General features: G+C 54.8%; 2 protein-coding genes across 2 annotated transcripts in view; one reads left to right on the top strand and one right to left on the bottom strand.

Moving 5' to 3' along the window:
• Positions 1-18,331, top strand: part of Ehd4 (EH domain containing 4) — a 738,029-nt gene that overhangs the window by 663,294 nt on the left and 56,404 nt on the right. The window lies entirely within an intron of this gene.
• Vps18 (VPS18 core subunit of CORVET and HOPS complexes) lies at positions 8,859-18,252 on the bottom strand. Its single transcript, XM_042687896.1, has 5 exons — positions 17,903-18,252; positions 16,573-16,714; positions 13,039-13,130; positions 11,007-12,877; positions 8,859-9,603 (listed from the first exon to the last, which is right to left on the bottom strand). Exons 1-5 carry the CDS (start codon positions 17,991-17,993, stop codon positions 8,881-8,883), a joined length of 2,919 nt encoding a protein of 972 aa, XP_042543830.1. The 5' UTR covers positions 17,994-18,252; the 3' UTR covers positions 8,859-8,880.

Genomic DNA, 18,331 nt, shown 5'->3' with positions numbered 1-18,331 from the left:
CTAGAGGACTGGCAGGTCTGAATCTCGGCCCTCAGGTCTCCTCTAATTGGCCAGCACATCCAGGCTATTTTGTTCTGAAAGCTTGACTTATGAGAAAGGGGAGTTGTACCCCAGAACCATCCCCTGTCTCATGCCCTGAGCTCGGCTGGACTGGAGGGGGAGGGGGGGGCGCGGCTGGACTGGAGGGGGAGGGGGGCGCTCGCTCAGACTTAGTGGAGAATGAAGGAGAAGTCACGGTGACCTGGTGCTGGTGGTTCACACACGGCTCAGCTCCAAAGTCACACAGACCTAGGTTTAGAAGAAAGCTCAACTCTCCCCACGCACCCGGGGCCTTGCACACCAGTGAGCAAACTTTCATCGGCAGAGTTGTGTGCGTGCTGTGGACAGACACGGACAGAGGTGCTTTGTACACGTGTGGCAGGCCAAGGAATAGGCTGGAATGTGCACAAGTACAAAAGGCGGACCAGGCGCTGGGGGGGCGTAGCTCACACCTGTAATCCTAGCTACTCGGGACCCTGAGATCTGAAGACGGTGGTTCAAACCCAGCCTGGGCAGGAAAGTTCATGAAACTCTTATCTCCAATTAACCACCAAAAAACCGGAAGTGGAGCTGTGGCTCAAGTGGTAGAGTGCTAGCCATGAGCAAAAAAAACCCTAAGGGACAGCGCCCAGGCCCTGAGTTCAAGCCCCATACAGGCACAAATCAAAAAAAAAAAAAGCAGAAAAGAGTCTGAGCTGTGGCGACTGACACGGTAGGCGAGCAGTGTGCCAAGAGCTCTGAACACAGGATCTGTCACCACCCAACCCCCCTGAGTGAGGTATGCTCTGTAGTTTACAAATCAATAAACAGAGAAAGAAGGGGTGATGCTCAGAGAAGTTAAATGATGGGCCTGAGGTCACATGGTGACCAAACACAGGCCAGAATTTGCACCCAGGTCAACCTAAGTTGGAGAGATCCTCTTCGATTGTTCTGCTCCTTGTCTCAGCCCCTGGCTGTCCCAAGGCTCCTCCTGGGTCCCCTTCCTTCCCTCTCCTGTGTGTACCAGCTGAGGTTCCCAAACAGAGCCAGTTCAAGGCCTTGCAGACCTCAGGGTGCTGTGCACGGACTTCACCCAAGGAGCCAGGCTCTGGATCCAGAGTCTGGATGGCCCTGGGCTGGATCAGCTTGGGGCTGGCTGTTTACAGTAAACAGAAAGCTCTGGAGGAAGGAAGGAGGGGAGGGGCTGGGGTCGCCATGGAGACAGGGACAGAACAGCCAGGCCTCAGCCCTGATCCACAAGGACTGGAGACCAGGGAGGCTCCAGGAAGGTCGGCCCCGCAGGAGAGGCAGGACAGCTCGGACAGGGACGCACACCCTCCTCATCAAACTTATTTATTATTGACAATAACAAGGGGTCTGGGAAGGTGGCTTAGTGGTAGAGCGCTTGCCTAGCATGCATGAAGCCCTGGGTTCAATTGCTCAGCACCACATACACAGAAAAAGCTGGAAATGGCTTTGTGGCTCAGATGGTAGAGCGCTAGCCTTGAACAAAGAAGCTCAGGGACAGCGCCCAGGCCCTGAGTTCAAGCTCCAGGACTAGCAAACAACAACAACAACCACCCCCAAAACAAGGACAGTTTGTTGAGCCCTTACAGCGTGCTTGGTGGTAGGCCCTTGCAAATATAACTTTGTTTCTTATTTAATCAGATGCTAGATACAATAGGTAAAAAAAACCAGTTGGGACACTTAAGCAACATGGTCAGGCAGCTTCAAAGTGACCGAGCAGACATTTGGGGTAGGAGATTATCTAGGTAGGGAAGCCCTGAGCCCCTGGTGGGAGTGGGGGGAATAGGAAAACAGAGTCCTCTGAGATGGCCAGGGGACTTTTCCCCCGGGGCTTCAGCCGTTAGTCAAGGAGCTTGCTGGGGACAGAACCCTTGTGTTCTAGGCCCTAACCACTAGACCAACAGCTTCTCTACTGCTGAAGCTGGGAAGGTCCAAAGAGAAACTCCCTTTCCATCCCCGGCCTAGAGTGTAAGCTCTTCCCCAGCAAACCTTGCTGGCTTCGCCAGGGCAGGGTGGGGTGAGGGATGCTGGGGGGTTTCTGCCCACACATATGGTTTCCAGATTCCAGGGGATGAAAAGGAGGCCCGAGGGGCGGAAACAGGGAGATGTGCGATGACAAATTTAGATTGCTCAAAAAAAAAAAAGAAAGCCAAGAAACCCTAAAAAAAAAAAAAAAAAAAAGCAAAAATTCCACTCTCAAACGAAAGGGAATTATTGGATTGTGAAACTGTGTGTGTCGTGTGGCACAGCATGGTTTCATACGGAACAGCATTGAGGGACTTGGCAGGGCTCAGAAGTTCTGGCAGGGAAGCAAGGTCATCTACTGCCTCCATTCACCTGTTGTTGTTTGGGACAGAGATGGAGGTAGAGTTAGGCATGACGCCCAAGAGAGTATCTGTGGGCAGAAGTGTGTGTGTGTGTGTGCGTGCATGCACACACTCATGTGAAGTTTGGGCCCTTTAGGTACAGCCATACCTATTGGGCTGGGCACTGGTGGCTCAAACCTGTAATCTACCTACTCAGGAGGAAAGTCTGTGAGAGTCTTTTTTTTTTTTTTGTCGGCTGTAGGGCTTGAACTCTGGGCCTGGGCGCTGTCCCTCAGCTCTTCAGCTCAAGGCAAGCGCTCTACCACTTGAGCTACAGCGCCACGTCCGGTTTTCTGGTGGTTTATTGGAGATAGGAGTCTCACGGTCTCTCCTGCCCAGGCTGGTTTTGAACCGCGATCCTCAGATCTCAGCCTCCTGAGTAGCTAGGATTACAGGCGTGAGCCACCAGCGCCCGGCTCTGTGAGTCTTATCCACAACTAACCACCAAAAAGCCAGAAGTGGAGCTGTGGCTCAGGTGGTAAAGTACCAGGCTGGAGTGGAAAAAGCTAAGTGGCAGCACACATGCACACATCTGCACGTATGCATGCACACACACACACAAATGAGTCCTATTGGCTGTGGTGAGGATCCATGCTGACTTCTGCAGGTCCCAAAGGAGGCTCTAATTGTTCTGTACCCCAGAGCAATAAAGGGAGCAGTAAGGTGGGGATTTGGGGAGTCTCTGAGTTTTCTTTTTTTTTTTTTTTCTAGTCATGGGGCCTGAACTCTGGGCCTGGGCGCTGTCCCTCAGCTCTTCAGCTCAAGGCGAGCGCTCTACCACTTGAGCCACAGCGCCACTTCTGGCTTTTTCTACTTTTGTGGTGCTGAGGAATCGAACCCAGGGCTTCATGCATACAAAGCAAGCACTCTACCTCTGAGCCACCTTCCCAGCGCCATCTCTGAGTTTCTTCAGGGAAATGGCCAGACACAGAAGGTAAAAGAGAAGGCATCTGCCTGGAATTCTACTTGCAGCAGACCCAAGAGGTCAAAGGTCAAGGAGGGACAAGGGGGACTTCCTGAGGCTCTCGGGGGAGTGCCAGCTCGCCAGGCTGTTGTGCAAGCTCTGGGTTGGACCAGGTTGGCAGAGGGTCAGTGTGGGTTCCCAGGGGTCCTGCGGTCCCGGGGTCATGCTGTCCCTCCTTCAGGAAGCCGGGGCCTAGTCCCCCCAAGCGAGTGCTAGTGCCTCACCTCAGTCCCTGAATTCTCACGCCCGAGGGATGATTTCCTCACTCTCATCCCGAGCAGGCATCTCTTCCCGCGTCACTATTTTGCAAACCAAAAAAAAAAAAAATGAAGAAGAAAGAAAGAAGTTCGTCAAGGAAGCCTCTTTCCCCGCTTCCTAAGAGATGAGCGGGCTTTGTGGAGCAAGAGCCCTCGTGGGGGGGTTCGCCAAGTCCCAGGCCTGGCGGGCTGAGCAGCGGCTGGTATGAGCCGCAGAGAAGCAAGCGGCCAGCCTGGACCTGCTCCAGTGCCTGGAGCTTGGCCCACGTTCTGGGGGGTGCCTACAGGCCCGGGGTGCCACATTCTGGGACCATTCTGCACTCAGTGTTCATGAAGACCCTTCAGGGCCCATTCCCTTGATTCCCCCTGGGCAGGAGACAGCTCTGAGGTGCTGGGGGTGGGGGGAGGGGTCAGTAGCCTCGTGGTTGGCAAACGGGGGACAGACTTGCGCTTGTTCTTTCCAGATTGCCTCCCCATCTCTGGCTCCATCCACTCTGGCTAAAAATGGAAAATCAAGTCTCCTGAAGGCCTAAGGTGCCTGCCCACCGCCTGGGAGCTCATGGAGGAGGGACGAGAGCCCGCACGGAGGGATCCTCTCTCAGCATCTGTAAAACCACGACAGGTAGGAACGGCAGCCCAGTGGCTTCGCTTCCAAATTGGGTCCCTGGGTACCCCAGGCACTTTGTAGACTCTGGGATGGGGGAGGGCATGAGCAGCCCCAAGCAGCCGCACGGAGCATGCCCATTTCAAGTGTTGGACATTGTAGTTGAACGAGAGCTCTACAGTACTCTCCTGTCTTCATGCGAGGTCTGGTCCTGGGAGGCCAGGGGCAGTACAGGTCCTGGCGGGGGTAGCGGTGGGGGGGAGATGAGTAGGCCATGTCTGAGCTGCTGGCTCTGGGGACAGGTGATCCCAGGCTGGGCATGGCAGGGTCAGATGACACCTGCTTCCACACCTGGGAAACACAAACAGACCTTTGCCCAGAGCGGCTGGGGAGGCAGGAGCAGCACCCACCTTCCCAGGCGCCGGACCAGGGCCCCTTTCTCTACTGCTGCCTTGGCCTGTTCTCAGGGGCGTCAGGTGGCGATCAGCGGTGACCTCCCCTCCCCCCCACGGGGTCTGACCACTGGCATGAAGGAATGATTAAGGCAAAAAGCAGAACAAAGGGCCAAATTGCTTTGGGAAAAGAAAAGACTAGATTGGGGGCACTCACAGAGTGGGAGCGGGGAGGGGACCTTCTGGAAAGGCAATCCGTGCCAGTTGAATTGGTCATCCTAGCCCAACGTTTGCCCCTGTGTCTCAGTTTCCCTTTTGGAACCCAGGCAGGAGAAAGGCGTGGCGGTCCCGGTGGCATGAGCCGGTTGCATCCTCTCCCTGCTCCAGATGGAGAAGCAAGCTGGGGGCTCCAGCTGCCCGAGCCCTGAGAACTCGCCCCGCCGCCGCATTCTCTTCAAGCCCACCACCTCTCACCCCGAACCCGCTGCAGGGCCCAAACTGGCCCCACACGAGCAGAGCTGCCAGCAGGGCCCTTTGTGGGGCTGCTCCCGTGTGGCACAGCCTAGGGGCCCCACCATGGGGCAACAGATGGACCCATGGTCTCTACAGAACAATGGTGGGGGAGGGGCCCTGGCATCGCCCGCCCCAAACAGGAAGCGCTGCATGAGCTTCAAAGGACTGGCAGGGCCAAGGGGCTGAGTTGGTGGGGCCAGTGCCAGGGCTGGCTGCTGCCTGCCAGCCTCGCGATGCCCGGCCTGCTGGTGGGGGCAGGGCTGTGGTGCGGGGCAGCTGGGGCTTGGGCAGAGGATGCCTTACGCTCGCAGGACGGCAGCAGGTGTGGGGGAGGGGGTTTGGACGCTGTGCCGTTTCCAGGTTGGACTGTCACCAGCCTCAGGGCCACACACAGTAGGGCTGTCTCCCAGGCCACAGTAGGGCTGTCTCTGCAGCCAGCCATCAAGAGGGGCAGGGCTGGCACCGGGCCTGCCACCCACTCCCTGCCTCCTGCTCCCAGCTGCTCGCTCAGAGCCTTTTCCTCTCCACTTCCTGTTCACACAGGGGGGGGCGGGAAGTGGGGGAGGAAGTTAGGGGGAGGCTTGCAGAAGGGGGGGGGGGGCCATTGAATAAAGGGATTAACCGTTTCCCTCCTCTGACCTCCGGGAATTTCCACCTGTGAAAGTGTCTGGAAGAACCAGGAGCTGGGGGGAGGGGGAGGGGTGTGTGTGCATGCCCCCCCACCCCACCCCCCATGCCCCGCCCCACCTGGTGTGGGAGTGGGGGGGTGGGGGGAGAGGTGAGTCCCGCTGAGGTCCCTAACCTGCTCCCCTGGCACCAGGAGGCAGCCCGCAGCCTGGTGGCCTCGAAGCCCCTTCCCAACCAATGAGGCCGGTGCCAGGCGTGGCTAGGGCTTCGAGCCTTGGAGAGGAGAGGTTGGGGTTGGGGTTGGGGCTGGCACTCGCCCATCTGCCTCCCAGACAGGAGGGGGTGCAGTAGGCCTGGCACTCAGGGAAGGCACACCCAAGGGCCACCACGCCTCCAGGAGCCCTGCCCTCCCCCAGCCAGTGACAGCGCCCCCTGGTGCCCGTGGCTTCAGGGTAGGGTGGCCCCCAGGGGCTGCTCAAGGGCGGGCCTCAGGAAGCACCTGCTCTCCAGGAGCAGGGGCCGCCCTGAGTCTCCCCCAGGTGGTTTCCTTGTTTACAGGCCTCCTGCCCCGGTCCACGTCACCCCCTGTGGCCCCTCCTCCTATTTCCAGTGATGGCTCCAGGAGCCGCTCATTCATCTGAGCCCCGGCCCCCAGGCCCCGGGCCAAGGCCTCCAGGGCCTGGTCTCTGCTCTCCGTGCCTCACTCGGTTTCCAGGGATCTAAGAGCGTGCGGCTTCCCGTTGCCCTGACTCACCGGAATCCCACTCTGTCAGTGCCAGGGAAGACTGTGGCCTTTTCCCAGGAAAGAGGAAGCGGCTGAGGACCAGATGGGCTGGCTTAGAAGACAGAAGGGGCAGGGGCATCCCACCCAGGCTGTTTTTAGCCAAGCCCTCTGGGAGCAGCGGGCAGCAGTGCAGTGTTCATTTAACTCACATGTTTTGAAAAAGGACAGATGCCCCAAGCTGTTCCTACAGTAAGTCATCAGCAAGGGATCACATCAGGGCTGACGGAGGTCTGACTCCGGGTATCCGCTGACCTCCGAGGCCACGCCTCTGAGCTCTGGGTATAGCGAGGGAGGCTGAGGCCCATGGAAAGAGGAAGGGAACAGGCAGCTCCAAACCTTCCTGGGGCAGCAGAGACAAGCTTAGGATGTCTTCTCCCTGCTCAATGGGACCCTCTCCCCACTTACTCCTGCTCTTTTCCCTAGGGAAGATGGGGAGCCTGGGAGTCGTGGCAGGAGCAGCTTTCAGCCCTCTTGGTTGGCAGAGCATGAAGAGATCTTGTTGCCCCAGTAGCCATGGAATTCGGCAAGAGATCCAGTCAGATGCCCACAGCATGGGAGGAGATATGATTTCTGGGGCATGACTGAGTTGCAGGACAGAGGGAAGATGTGCCACCCAGGTGAGCTGCACCCACCCTGCTGACAGGAACACTTACTTACTATCAGTCTGAAGCAGCTGATAGGTCACACCCATCAAACCGGGCAGTGCCCTATGAACGCCTGTCCACAGGGCAAAGGGTGCTCGGCGGCTGTCATGGGAAGGCCCAACTCCAGAGCTCCCAGCCCCAACCAAGGAAGAGTAAGCTGGGGGGAAGGGCAGCTCACAGAAGCAAGGTGAGGAGAAAACAAATGTACCAAATGCCACAGGCACTGACAGCGGCTGTAGCACCACAGGGCAGAAGCTGGCAAAGCTGGTATCCAAGCTGGCGGGGGAGCACGCAAAATCTAGCATGCTTAAAGGCCAGGGGGAGGCCTCATCAGCACAGGTTGTGGAGACTTCCAGACTATTCTGGGACAACCAGGGAGGAAAGAGCTGACGAAGCACTAATGAGAATAATGATGTAGCTCAGTCACAAGGCACTTGCCTGACAAGTGCAGTGTCCTGGATTCAATCCCTGGTACCAAAAAAAAAAAAAGAAATGGCTTGATGGGCCAGGTGCTAGTGGCTCATGCCTATAATGCTAGTTACTCAGGAAGATGAGATCTGAGAATCATAGGTCAGGTCAAAGGTAGGAAAGACTTATCTCCAATTAACCCCCAGAAAACCAGAAGTGGTGCGGTGGCTCAAAGTAGTAGAACAGCAGCTTTGAGCAGAAAAAGCTAAGGGACTCGTCCCCAGGCCCTGAGTTCAAGCCCCATGACCAATAACAACAAAAAGTGGTGCTGTGGCTCAAGTGGTAGAGTTGAGCCTTGAGCAAAAGAAGCTTGGAGAAATGTACTCATTACCTTACTTATGTAACTGAAACCATTCTGACATCACCTTTATAATAATTAAAAAAAAAAAAAAAAAAAAAAGCAGCAGCAGCTCAGGGACAGTGCCCAGGACTGGCAAATGAATAAATAAATAGAATCAGGATTCAGTGGGCAGCACCACCACCTGCTGGCCAAAATGGAGAACAGCACCTATTCTACAATTTAGGATGAGGGGCCCTGGGCCAAGAGGACAGAAAGGGGACAAGGAAGGAGAATCTCACAGGATGGCCTGCCTCATCTCCAGGAAGGCCTGTGGAAGCTGGAAACATCCTGTCACAGCCCCGCCCCGCCTGGGGATCACTCACACCTCACCCAGCCCGGCATGAACATGAAGCTACCAGTGTATACAGACAATTTAATTCTTTCTACCTGTCCTCCATGAGGCCCTGGGCCCCAGGGCGCCCTCACATTACAGCTCCAGACTGAGCACAAGAGCACACAGACCATTCTTACCCTGCCCCCCCTTGTCCAGCCCAGGACGCGGAGGGTACCTTCCCATTCTGGAGCACCTACGTGCATAAAGGAGTGTCTCCTAGAGGAAAAAAGATCTAGAGTCCCAGAGGCCTGGGAATGAAGGAGAGCAGTGGCAAGGACAAGGCTGAGGCCCACGCTCAGGTCTCTGACTTCCCCAGGCTAACAGCCTGGGGGAAGAGCAACGCTAGGGTCTGAGCACAGCCAGAAGCAGGCGGGAAGTACTCCCCTGACCTCAGGCAACCGGCTCCATATCCACTACCCGCCAAGGACACACCCAGCCACTGCATGATGATCTAGCCCCCACAGAGTGCAGCCTTGGATCTTGTGGCCTTCCCACGGGGGCAGGCAGGGGGTGGGGGGAGGGGGAGGGGGGCAGACACACTCCTACAACCAGCTGAGGTGCTCCTCCTCGTAGCGCTGGGGGTCGATGAAGGGCCGATCTATGGAGCGGATCATCAACTCCCCACAGTACACGCACTCAGCAGCCACCAGTTCATCTAGGTCAGCCTTGAGCTGCTCCCGGCTAGGCCCCCCAGCAGCCCCACCGTCAGCCTCCTTGGCTCGGGCAGAGCCCTTGGCTGGGGGCGGCGCAGCCCCAAGCTTGCGCTGCAGCTCCTCCAGCCGGGCCTGCTTGTAGGCAGGCAGGCCGGGCCGCACGGCCTGCAGGAGGCAGTCAGCGTGGAACATGTGGCCACAGAGGAAGAGGTAAAATGGGCGGTTGAGCAGGGGGAAGTCACAGCTGGCGCATTTGTCCTGGTGCTCCACGGTGCCGTAGCGGCCGCGCAGCTCCTGCAGGTCCCGCCGGATGCGCTGCGCACTGGCTGTGGCCTCTTCCATCTCCCGCTGCAGCTCCTGGATGTGATGATTGTAGGCCTTAAGAGAGCTGCAGATTGCCTCCTTGAAGTGGTCGATGGTGACAAAATCCGGGAAGAAGGGCAGCACATCTTCAATCTTGAGCAAGGGGCAGCTGGCCAGGCAGGCCATGGCTGTCTGCACATCCTCTTCCTCCTGCACCACGTGCCGTGCAATCTTCAGCCACAGCTTCTTACGTAGCTCCTCATCCTCCTCAGGCAAGTCTGCACACTGCTTGGCCAGGTCCACGTCAACCTGTGGGGAAACGGTGAGCGTGAGGGCCAGGCCCCTGCCTCATCCGGGATCCACACAGATGCCTAAGGAGAACCTTGTTCAGAGGAGAGACCCCAGGCAGGAGTCCCAGTCCTCCAGCCAGCGACGCTCCCACGACAGCAACCTAGGTCAATGCTGAGTGTGTGCGTGTGTCTCGGCTAATGGAAAAGCTCCTTATGGTGGGAGAGCGCTAACTTTTTTTTTGTTTTGTTTTTCTGGTCAGTCCTGGGGCTTGAATTCAGGGCCTGGGTGCTGTCCCTGAGTTTCTTTTGCTCAAGGCTAGCACTCTACCACTTGAGCTACAGTGCCACTTCCGGATTTCTGGTGGTTTATTGGAGATAAGAGTTTCACGGACTTTCCTGCCCAGGCTGGCTTTGAACCACGATCCTCAGATCTCAACCTCCTGAGTAGCTAGGATTACAGGTATGAGCCACTGGTGGCCAGCTCATAATAGATTTTTGAGCTCCCCTACCCCCACCCCAACACTCTAACTCAGTAAATCCTGGGTCCAGGCTGAGGAATCTGCATATTAAACAACACTTCCTGAGATCCTAAGGCAAGTTACCTACCATTCATGATGTGAGAAAGTCAGTCAGCCTCTTCCCCCTCAGGCACTGCTGAGTGCTTTTCTCATACTGTACTCATCAGCTCTTTGAGGTAAAAGTGCTCTATTACACCCACTTATGACTGAATAATCTGAGTCAGAGAGATGTTCAGAAATTAGCCCAAAGGCAGTGGTGGTTCACACCTGTAACCTAGCTAGTCAGGAAGCTGAGATCTGAGGATCTCAGTTCAAAGCCAGTCTGGGCAGGAAGGTCTGCGAGAGTCTTATCTCCAATTAGTCAGCAAAAAGCAGTAAGGCTCTGACTCAAGCTCCAGTAACACACACACACACACACACACACACACACACACACACACACACACACACACACACACACACACACACACACACACACACACACACACACACACACACACACACACACACACACACACACGAAAAAAGATGAAAAATCCAGCCAGGAAGGTCTGCGAGAGTCTTATCTCCAATTAGCCAGCAAAAAGCAGTAAGGCTCTGACTCAAGCTCCAGTAACACACACACACACACACACACACACACACACACACACACACACACACACACACACACACACACACACACACACACACACACGAAAAAAGATGAAAAATCCAGCCCAAGATTCCAAGAGTTCAGGTCTTAGTGGAAGAGCCAGAATTTAAACTCTGACCTTCGAGTCCCTGTTCTGGGCTGCTACCCTCTGCTAGCACCACCTAACCTGCCCCCCACCCCCCCGTCCCCCCTCCAGCCTCTGATGCCACTGCTCTTGAGGTCCCCCGCTGCAGGCTGGGTCAGTCCTACCTGCAGGGCCAGGTCCACGGCCTCCTCATACAGCTCCAGCACCTTGTACACGTGGACGCAGGCCCGGTGGTGGCCATGCTCGGCGCAGAGGCGCAGGGCGTACTTGAGGTCATAGTGCACGCGGTGTGGGCTGGCCCCGGCTTGCTCCAGGTAGGCCAGCAGCGAGTCTGGCTGGCCTCGGGCGTACAGCGACAGCAGGTAGTTGTGAATGGCTTGCTCCGTTTCTCCAAGCACCTTCACGCAGAACTCCATGTAGCGGATGGCTTGGCTCACCTGCTGGGCCTCGCCACCCTGGCTGTAGTTCACCAGGGCAGGGATGAGCTGCCGGGCGTCCAGCCGGCTGCCCAGTTCCATCCAGGCATCTACCAGCTGGCGGGGGATGTGACGGATGAGCATAGGGGAGAACTTATAGAAGAGCTGGGGGTCTCGGTGGCGGGCCAGCACGGCCAGGGCCTCCTCGTACGCCTCGTGCTGGCAGTGGTAGGCCACCACCCGCTCATAGTCCTGCATGATCACGGCAAAGTACACCATGTGTTCCGTGTCCCCGTGACTGGCGAGCAGCTCGTGGATCGACGCCCGGCTGTCAAAGAGCCACTCCTTGTGTCGGGGGCTGCTGAGGAAGGAGCGGAAGCGCTCCTGGGTTTCCCGGTAGAGGTTACGGGCGTCTGGGGTGCCCTGCAGGGCCCCGAGCTGGCTCAGGTAGAGCTCCGTCAGCCAGGTGGTCAGGAGCGTGGCCTGGGTCCGCTCGGCTGGCTTCAGACCGGCTAATTTTCTCTGCAGGAACTCGACCAGCGCTTCCTCCTGCCGGGCCTCCAAGAACTTCAGGGCGATCTCCTCAAAGTAGCTGTGGGTCAGCGCGTAGCAGCGAGCGCTCTCCAGGTAGCGCCGCTGGCGGAAGCAGAAATCGGCCTCCCGGGCCAGCACGGTGTCCAGGCAGTCGGGCCGCTCGCGACAATACTCCTTGGCCAGGTCGAAGCGGTTCATGTCCAGGTAGGTGCGCCACACGTCCCGGGCCTCGCGCTGCACGTGGTAGCGGAAGACGGCTCGCTCCGTGTAGGCCCACAGCTGGCCGCTGGCCGCGTCCTTCACCATGTGCTTCAGCGGCCCGAACTTCTCCAGGAAGTGGTCGCGCAGCACCACCTGCCCCGTGAGCGTGCACACCGCCTCCACGCGGTCCGCCAGCAGCAGCAGGAAGTGGAACTGGGTCAGCACGATGGCCAGGGGCGGGCTGGCCCCAGGGCCCACCCCCTCTGGGTACTCCCAAACCCGCTCCTCGCTCAGCAGGGAGTCGGGGCGCCCGCAGTCCAGCGAGCCGTACAGCACGCCATCTCCCATCATCCAGGCAAAGGCTCGGGGCGCAGAGCGCAACTTGGGGGTATAGAAAGCCAACTCGCTGTAGCCCAGGTTACTAGGGAACTCGCGGAATGGGGGTGGGTGGTCCGTGTAGGCTGCAAAAAGCCCTGAGAAGCCCTGGGCCTCGGCCCCCTCCGTGCCTCGACCTATGAACTGGAAGAGGCGCTGCCGTGTGGTGGCGATGACGAAGCCACGGCCATCAGGGCCCCGCTCGGCCTCCAGGGAGCACACGGGCGCTGGACCCCCTTCTTCGTTTAGCACATACAATGGGCGGAAGTAGAGGTCGGGGGCAGGGCCAAACAGCCCACCCTCGCTGGCTGAGAGCTCGGCTTCGAAGACCTGGCCCTGGGCAGTGCCCACCAGGATGGGGCCTGTGCTGCTCTCCGTACCCAGAGCCTTGTTCCAGCCCACGCTCTCCACCAGCTGCCCCTTCCAGCGGGCGAGCGGCCGGACCTTCTGTCCATTCCGGTTCACGTAGAGGACCTCAGTGTTGCTCAGAGCTATGAGCAGGTGAGAGCCTGGAATGGGCAGAAGACAGCACCTGAGGGGGTGCTGCCATCCCACTCCCCACATCCCCCCTACCCCACTCCCCCCCACCCCCCGGGGGCTCAGCCTCCTCCGGCCCCCTCCGCCAGGCAGCGGCTCACCCACGGCCCCTCCTCGGCTCTCCACGACTCACCAGTGTGGTCCAGAAACATCTTGTGAACTTTGGTGTCATCCTTGCGCCCCAGCTCCACGTGGTTGGGTTCATTGGCTTTGCCCAAGTCAATGCTGTGGGGACAAGAGTCACCGTGTCACAGATCTCTTTCCTTGTCTGATAAAAACCAGGCTCTTTCCTGGAATCCAAATATACACAAAGAATCCCAAATACAATCAAGAGAACATATGTGTGTGTGTGTGTATACACACAAGATCTTCATATCTCAGCCTCCATGGAAGGAATAGCTAGGATTAGATGTTAGCCACCAGTGCCTGGCTTCCTCTTTGTCTAGGTGCTATCCCTGAGCTTTTTGGCTCAAAGTTAGCACTCTTTATCACTTGAGCCACAGCTCCACTTTCAGCTTTTTTTGGTTAATTAGCAATAAGAGTCTGACAGGGCTGGGAAGGTGGCTCAGTGGTAGAATGCTTGCCTTGCATGCATGAAGCCCTGGGTTCAATTCCTCAGCACCACATAAGCAGAAAAAGCTGGAAGTGGCACTGTGGCTCAAGTGGTAGAACACTAGCCTTTAACTGAAGAGCTGAGGGACAGCGTCTGGGCCCAGAGTTCAAGCCCCATCGCCAACAACAACAAAAAAGTCTCACGGATGGACTGGGAATGTGGATTAGTGGTAGAGTGCTTGCCTAGCATGCATGAAACCCTGGGTTCGATTCCTCCTACCACATAAACAGAAAAAGCCAGACGTAGCACTGTGGTTCAAGTAGTAGAGTGCTACCCTTGAACAAAAGAATCTCAGGAACAGTGCCAAGTCCCTGAGTTCAAGCCCCAGGACTGGCAAAAAGAAAAAAAAAAAAAAAAAAAAAAAGAGTCATACGGACTTTCCTGCCTAAATTAGCTTTGAATCCTGATCTAGTAGATCTTAGCCTCCTGAGTAGTTAAGATTACAGGCATAAGCTACTGGCACCTGGTTTCCTCATTTTTAACAACATTTAATTATATAAGGGAATTTCATTTTGACATCTCTATATATGATTACAATGTGCCTTGATGAGACTCACCTCATTCCTCTCCTTCCTCCCCCAATATTCAAACTGCAATCTAAAACTCTTAAAAAATAATATTTCAGTAATATATGTGGAAGTCAACAGATAAAGCTGTCATCTCAGTAACTGTACAACATTCCGTTTTATTTTTACTTTTTTTTTTTTTGTCAGTCATGGGGCTTGAACTCTGGGCTTGGGCACTGTTCCTTCACTCTTCAGTTCAAGGCGAGCGCTCTACTGCTTGAGCCACAGCACCACTTCTGGTTTTCTAGTGGTTTATTGCAGATAAGAGTCTCACGGACTTTGCTGCCCGGGCTGGCTTTGAACCGTGATCCTCAGATCTCAGCCTCCTGAGTAGCTAGGATTACAGGCGTGAGCCACCAGCGCCCGGCTATTTTTACTTTATTTATTTTTTTGCCAATACTGGGGCTTGAACTCAGGGCCTGGCATTGTCCCTGAGCTTCTTTTGGTTAAGGTTAGCACTGTTATCACTTGAGCCACAGCACTGCTTCTGGCTTTTTCTGTTTATGTGGTACTGAAAATTGAACCCAGGGCTTCAATGCATGTTAGGGAAGCACTCTACCATTAAGCCATGTTCCCAGTCCCTAACATTCCATTTTATAAGTGAATCATGAGTTAATCACCACTTCCCTATTGATGGGCATTTGGCTTGGGTTTTCCCTTCCACAAATTACCATAGTCTATTCTTGTGTCAATACCCCTGCAACCTGGAACTATTCTGTCTATAATGTATATTCCTTAATGTGGGATCAAAATTGTAGATAAGTCTCCTTTTCCTAAGGCCAGGATTATAGTCATGCCTGGATATATATTACAAACTTTACTAGACATTGCCAGATCACTTTTCCAAAAGATGTTGGCAATTTACAACTTACCAGCAATTATAATGGTTCCTTTCTCTGTATCTTTACTGACAGTTTATTATTATTTTTGTTTTTGCCAACCTGAGAAATTTTTGTTCTTTTTTTTTTTTTGTGCCAATCCTGGGTCCTGAACTCAGGGCCTAGGCACTGTCACTAGGCTTTTTACTCAAGGCTAGAACTCTACCATTTTGAACCACAGTGCCACTTTCAGCTTTTTCTGAGCAGTTTATTGGAGACAAGTCTCATACTTAAACCAGGTTCTGTAGCTCATGCCTGTAATCCTACTCAGGAGGCTGAGATCTGAGGATTGTGGTTCGAAGCCAGCCTGGGCAGGAAAGTCTCCAATAAACTACACAGAAGGCTGGGAATGTGGCTAAGTGGTAGTGTGCTTGCCTAACATGCATGAAGCTCTGGGTTTGATTCTGTGTATGTGTACCACATACACAGAAAAAGCCAGAAGTGCCGCTGTGGCTCAAGTGGTAGAGCAGAGCACTAGACTTCAGCACAGAGAGGCTCAGAGACAGTGCCCAGGCCATGAGTGCCCCAAGACAGGCAAAAAAAAAAAAAAGAATAACCCATTAAAAGTTTAGGGTAGTGTACATGAAGCATGAAAACTTTTAGTGTTAAATAAATTATGAAAATTTTTGTATTGTGGGGAAAAAAAAATCAGAAGTTCCACTGGGTGCTGGTGGCTCAAATTTTAGTTTCTCTTCTGCTCAATGATTATTTATCCTCTTTACCCTCCCTTTCCTTTACTACTCTCTTTCTTTCTTTTTTGTCATTGGTCGTGGGGCTTGAACTCTGGGCCTGGGCGCTGTCCCTCAGCTCTTCAGCTCAATGCAAGCTCAATGCACTTGAGCTACAGTGCCACTTCCAGTTTTCTGGTGGTTAATTGGAGATAACAGTCTCAGGGAGACTTTCCTTGCACAGGCTGGCTTTGAACCGTGATCCTCAGATCTCAGCCTCCTGAGTAGCTAAGATTACAGGCATGAGCCATCAGCGTCTGGCCTTTTTCTTGTTACAATAACAATTAGTACTTAGACATATATACATACACAGTTGTATATATATATATACACACACACACACACGAATATAACATACATATCTTTTTACTAGTGGCTGCTGGATTTCTAGTTTGAGTAAGGGAAGTCTCCCTTTAACATAAAAACACAGAAATTTATTGAATGTTATTTTAGGTTGTTTTTTTTTTTTTTTTTTTTTCCCCAGTTGTGGGGCTTGAACTCTGGGCCTGGGCACTGTCCCTCAGCTCTTCAGCTCAAGGCAAGCACTCTACCACTTTAGCTACAGTGCTACATCCAATTTTCTGGTGTTATTGGACATAAGAGACTCACTGACTTTCCTGCCCGGGCTGGCTTTGAACCGCGATCCTAAGATCTCTGCCTCTTGGGCAGCTAGGATTACAGGTGTGAGCCACTGGTGCCTAGCTTTTGTTTTGTTTTGTTTTTGAGAAAGGTTCTTGCTACATAGCCCAGGCTGGCCTTGAACTCCTGATTCTCCTGCCTCAGCCTCCTGAGTACTAGTATTACATTCTGTCCTAGTCAGCCCCCAAATACTCTCCCCGCCCACCCCACTCCATACTCTGAAAGTTATGGAGTCTCCATTACCGCAGCAGTGTGTCTTTGCCCAGGCTCATACAGAGCTGATTGCTGGAGACCACGAGACTGGTGATACGATCTGAGGGAGTGAAGTCGATGCGCTGCTTGGTGAAGATGGGCACTTCCTTCTCCAGCTGGGCATTTACATACCCTATGTATGAGGAGTGAAGAAAAGGTTAGCTGTGGAAGGGCAAAGGGAGGGGGAAAAAGAAAACCTAAGCAAGCCAAGTAACCCATTAAACAACAGTGCTAGTGAAACTTTCATGTTACTGAAACACTCATATGAAGGTGGTAAATAGTTGTGTATCAAGTATTTACAGTGAGGGTCTGAGGTTGTTCTCTCCCTTTTGGAAGCACTGAGCCTAAGATGCTACAACAGCATGATGTGTCAAGTCAGAATGAGGACAGTGTCTGGGTATTCTCTCTCACCAGTCTCTAGCCTAGCTGAACTAGTCCCTTCCTCCATGCCCATACATGACCCTACACCTAAATGAGACTCACTGATATCTTGAGATGAAGGACAGAAGGAGTCCTGAGGAGCCGGGCGCTGGTGGCTCACGCCTGTAATCCTAGCTACTCAGGAGGCTGAGATCTGAGGATCGCGGTTCAAAGCCAGCCTGGGCAGGAGAGACCGTGAGACTCTTATCTCCAATAAACCACCAGAAAACCGGAAGTGGCGCTGTAGCTCAAGTGGTAGAGCGCTCGCCTTGAGCTGAAGAGCTGAGGGACAGCGCCCAGGCCCAGAGTTCAAGCCCCACGACCGACAAAAAAAAAAAAAAGGAGTCCCGAGGAACCTTTGTGGTCAGTATTGTTAACAAAGCATAGTTAGCTTTGCTCCCTCCATCCAGTTACTCAGAATGTCCCAGCACTGCCAACTCTGCTTTTCATTCTACAAAATTTGTCCCTAAACTATAGGCTGCACCCAGCACCACCCAAGGCAGTGATGAAGTTCCGCTTGGAAGCATCCCTCCTCCCGCCATACCACTCCCCTGCCCCGCCTCTCTGCCATCTCTGGGAAGGGGTCTGGTGTCAAACGCACAGAACCAGGCATCAACAGAAACCTGGAACCTGTTCTCAGTTCTGCCAAGAGCTCAAGTGCACGGTCCTATAGTCAAGTACTTCCTCTTCAGAAACTCAAGTTTCCTCTTCAGAAGGGGCCTGGTAGGTAGTAGGCCGTAGATCACGCGGTTGCTGCCCTGGCTCTCTCAGACCCAGCCAACAGAGCCCTGAGAGAATCTGGGGCCTAGACTGCACGTCTGGAAGGTGAGCCCAGGCTCTCGCTGCCACCCCCATCCCCGCTCTTTCCCCGCAGGGACAGCGGCGCCCCCCTCTTCCTCACCCGAGTGCGGGATGCCCACGCTGGGACAGCCGGGCTGCAGGACGGCCGAGCGGGACAGTGAGTCCTCATACTCATCCAGGATGGATGCCATGGTGCCGGGCCTGTGAGTCCTTCGTCCGGGGCCTGGGGGATCACAACAGGGCTCCCCGGCGGCCCGGACTGGAAACTGCGACTTCCCAGCCTCTGGAGGATTTGCCTCCGAGGACCACGCTCTCGCCTAGCAGGGCGAGAGGATCCCGGGGCTCTCCCACTAGGACCTGGCGCAGTCTTGCACCGCGCTCGCGCCGCCAAGAGATCAAAGGCTCCCCTTTAGCAGATCCCAGATGATCCCCACCTCACCCGGCCCGAAGCTCAGCTGACTCCCGCCCCCGTGACGCGTCCCTATGACGCAACTTCCGGCTGCTCCAAGTCCAGCGGCGGCGGCAGCAC

The sequence above is a fragment of the Dipodomys spectabilis genome, unplaced genomic scaffold, assembly GCF_019054845.1.
Source record: "Dipodomys spectabilis isolate Male_0828 unplaced genomic scaffold, ASM1905484v1 ptg000108l, whole genome shotgun sequence".
Classification (NCBI taxonomy): Eukaryota; Metazoa; Chordata; class Mammalia; order Rodentia; family Heteromyidae; genus Dipodomys; species Dipodomys spectabilis.
This window is presented reverse-complemented; position numbering and strand designations above follow the sequence as displayed.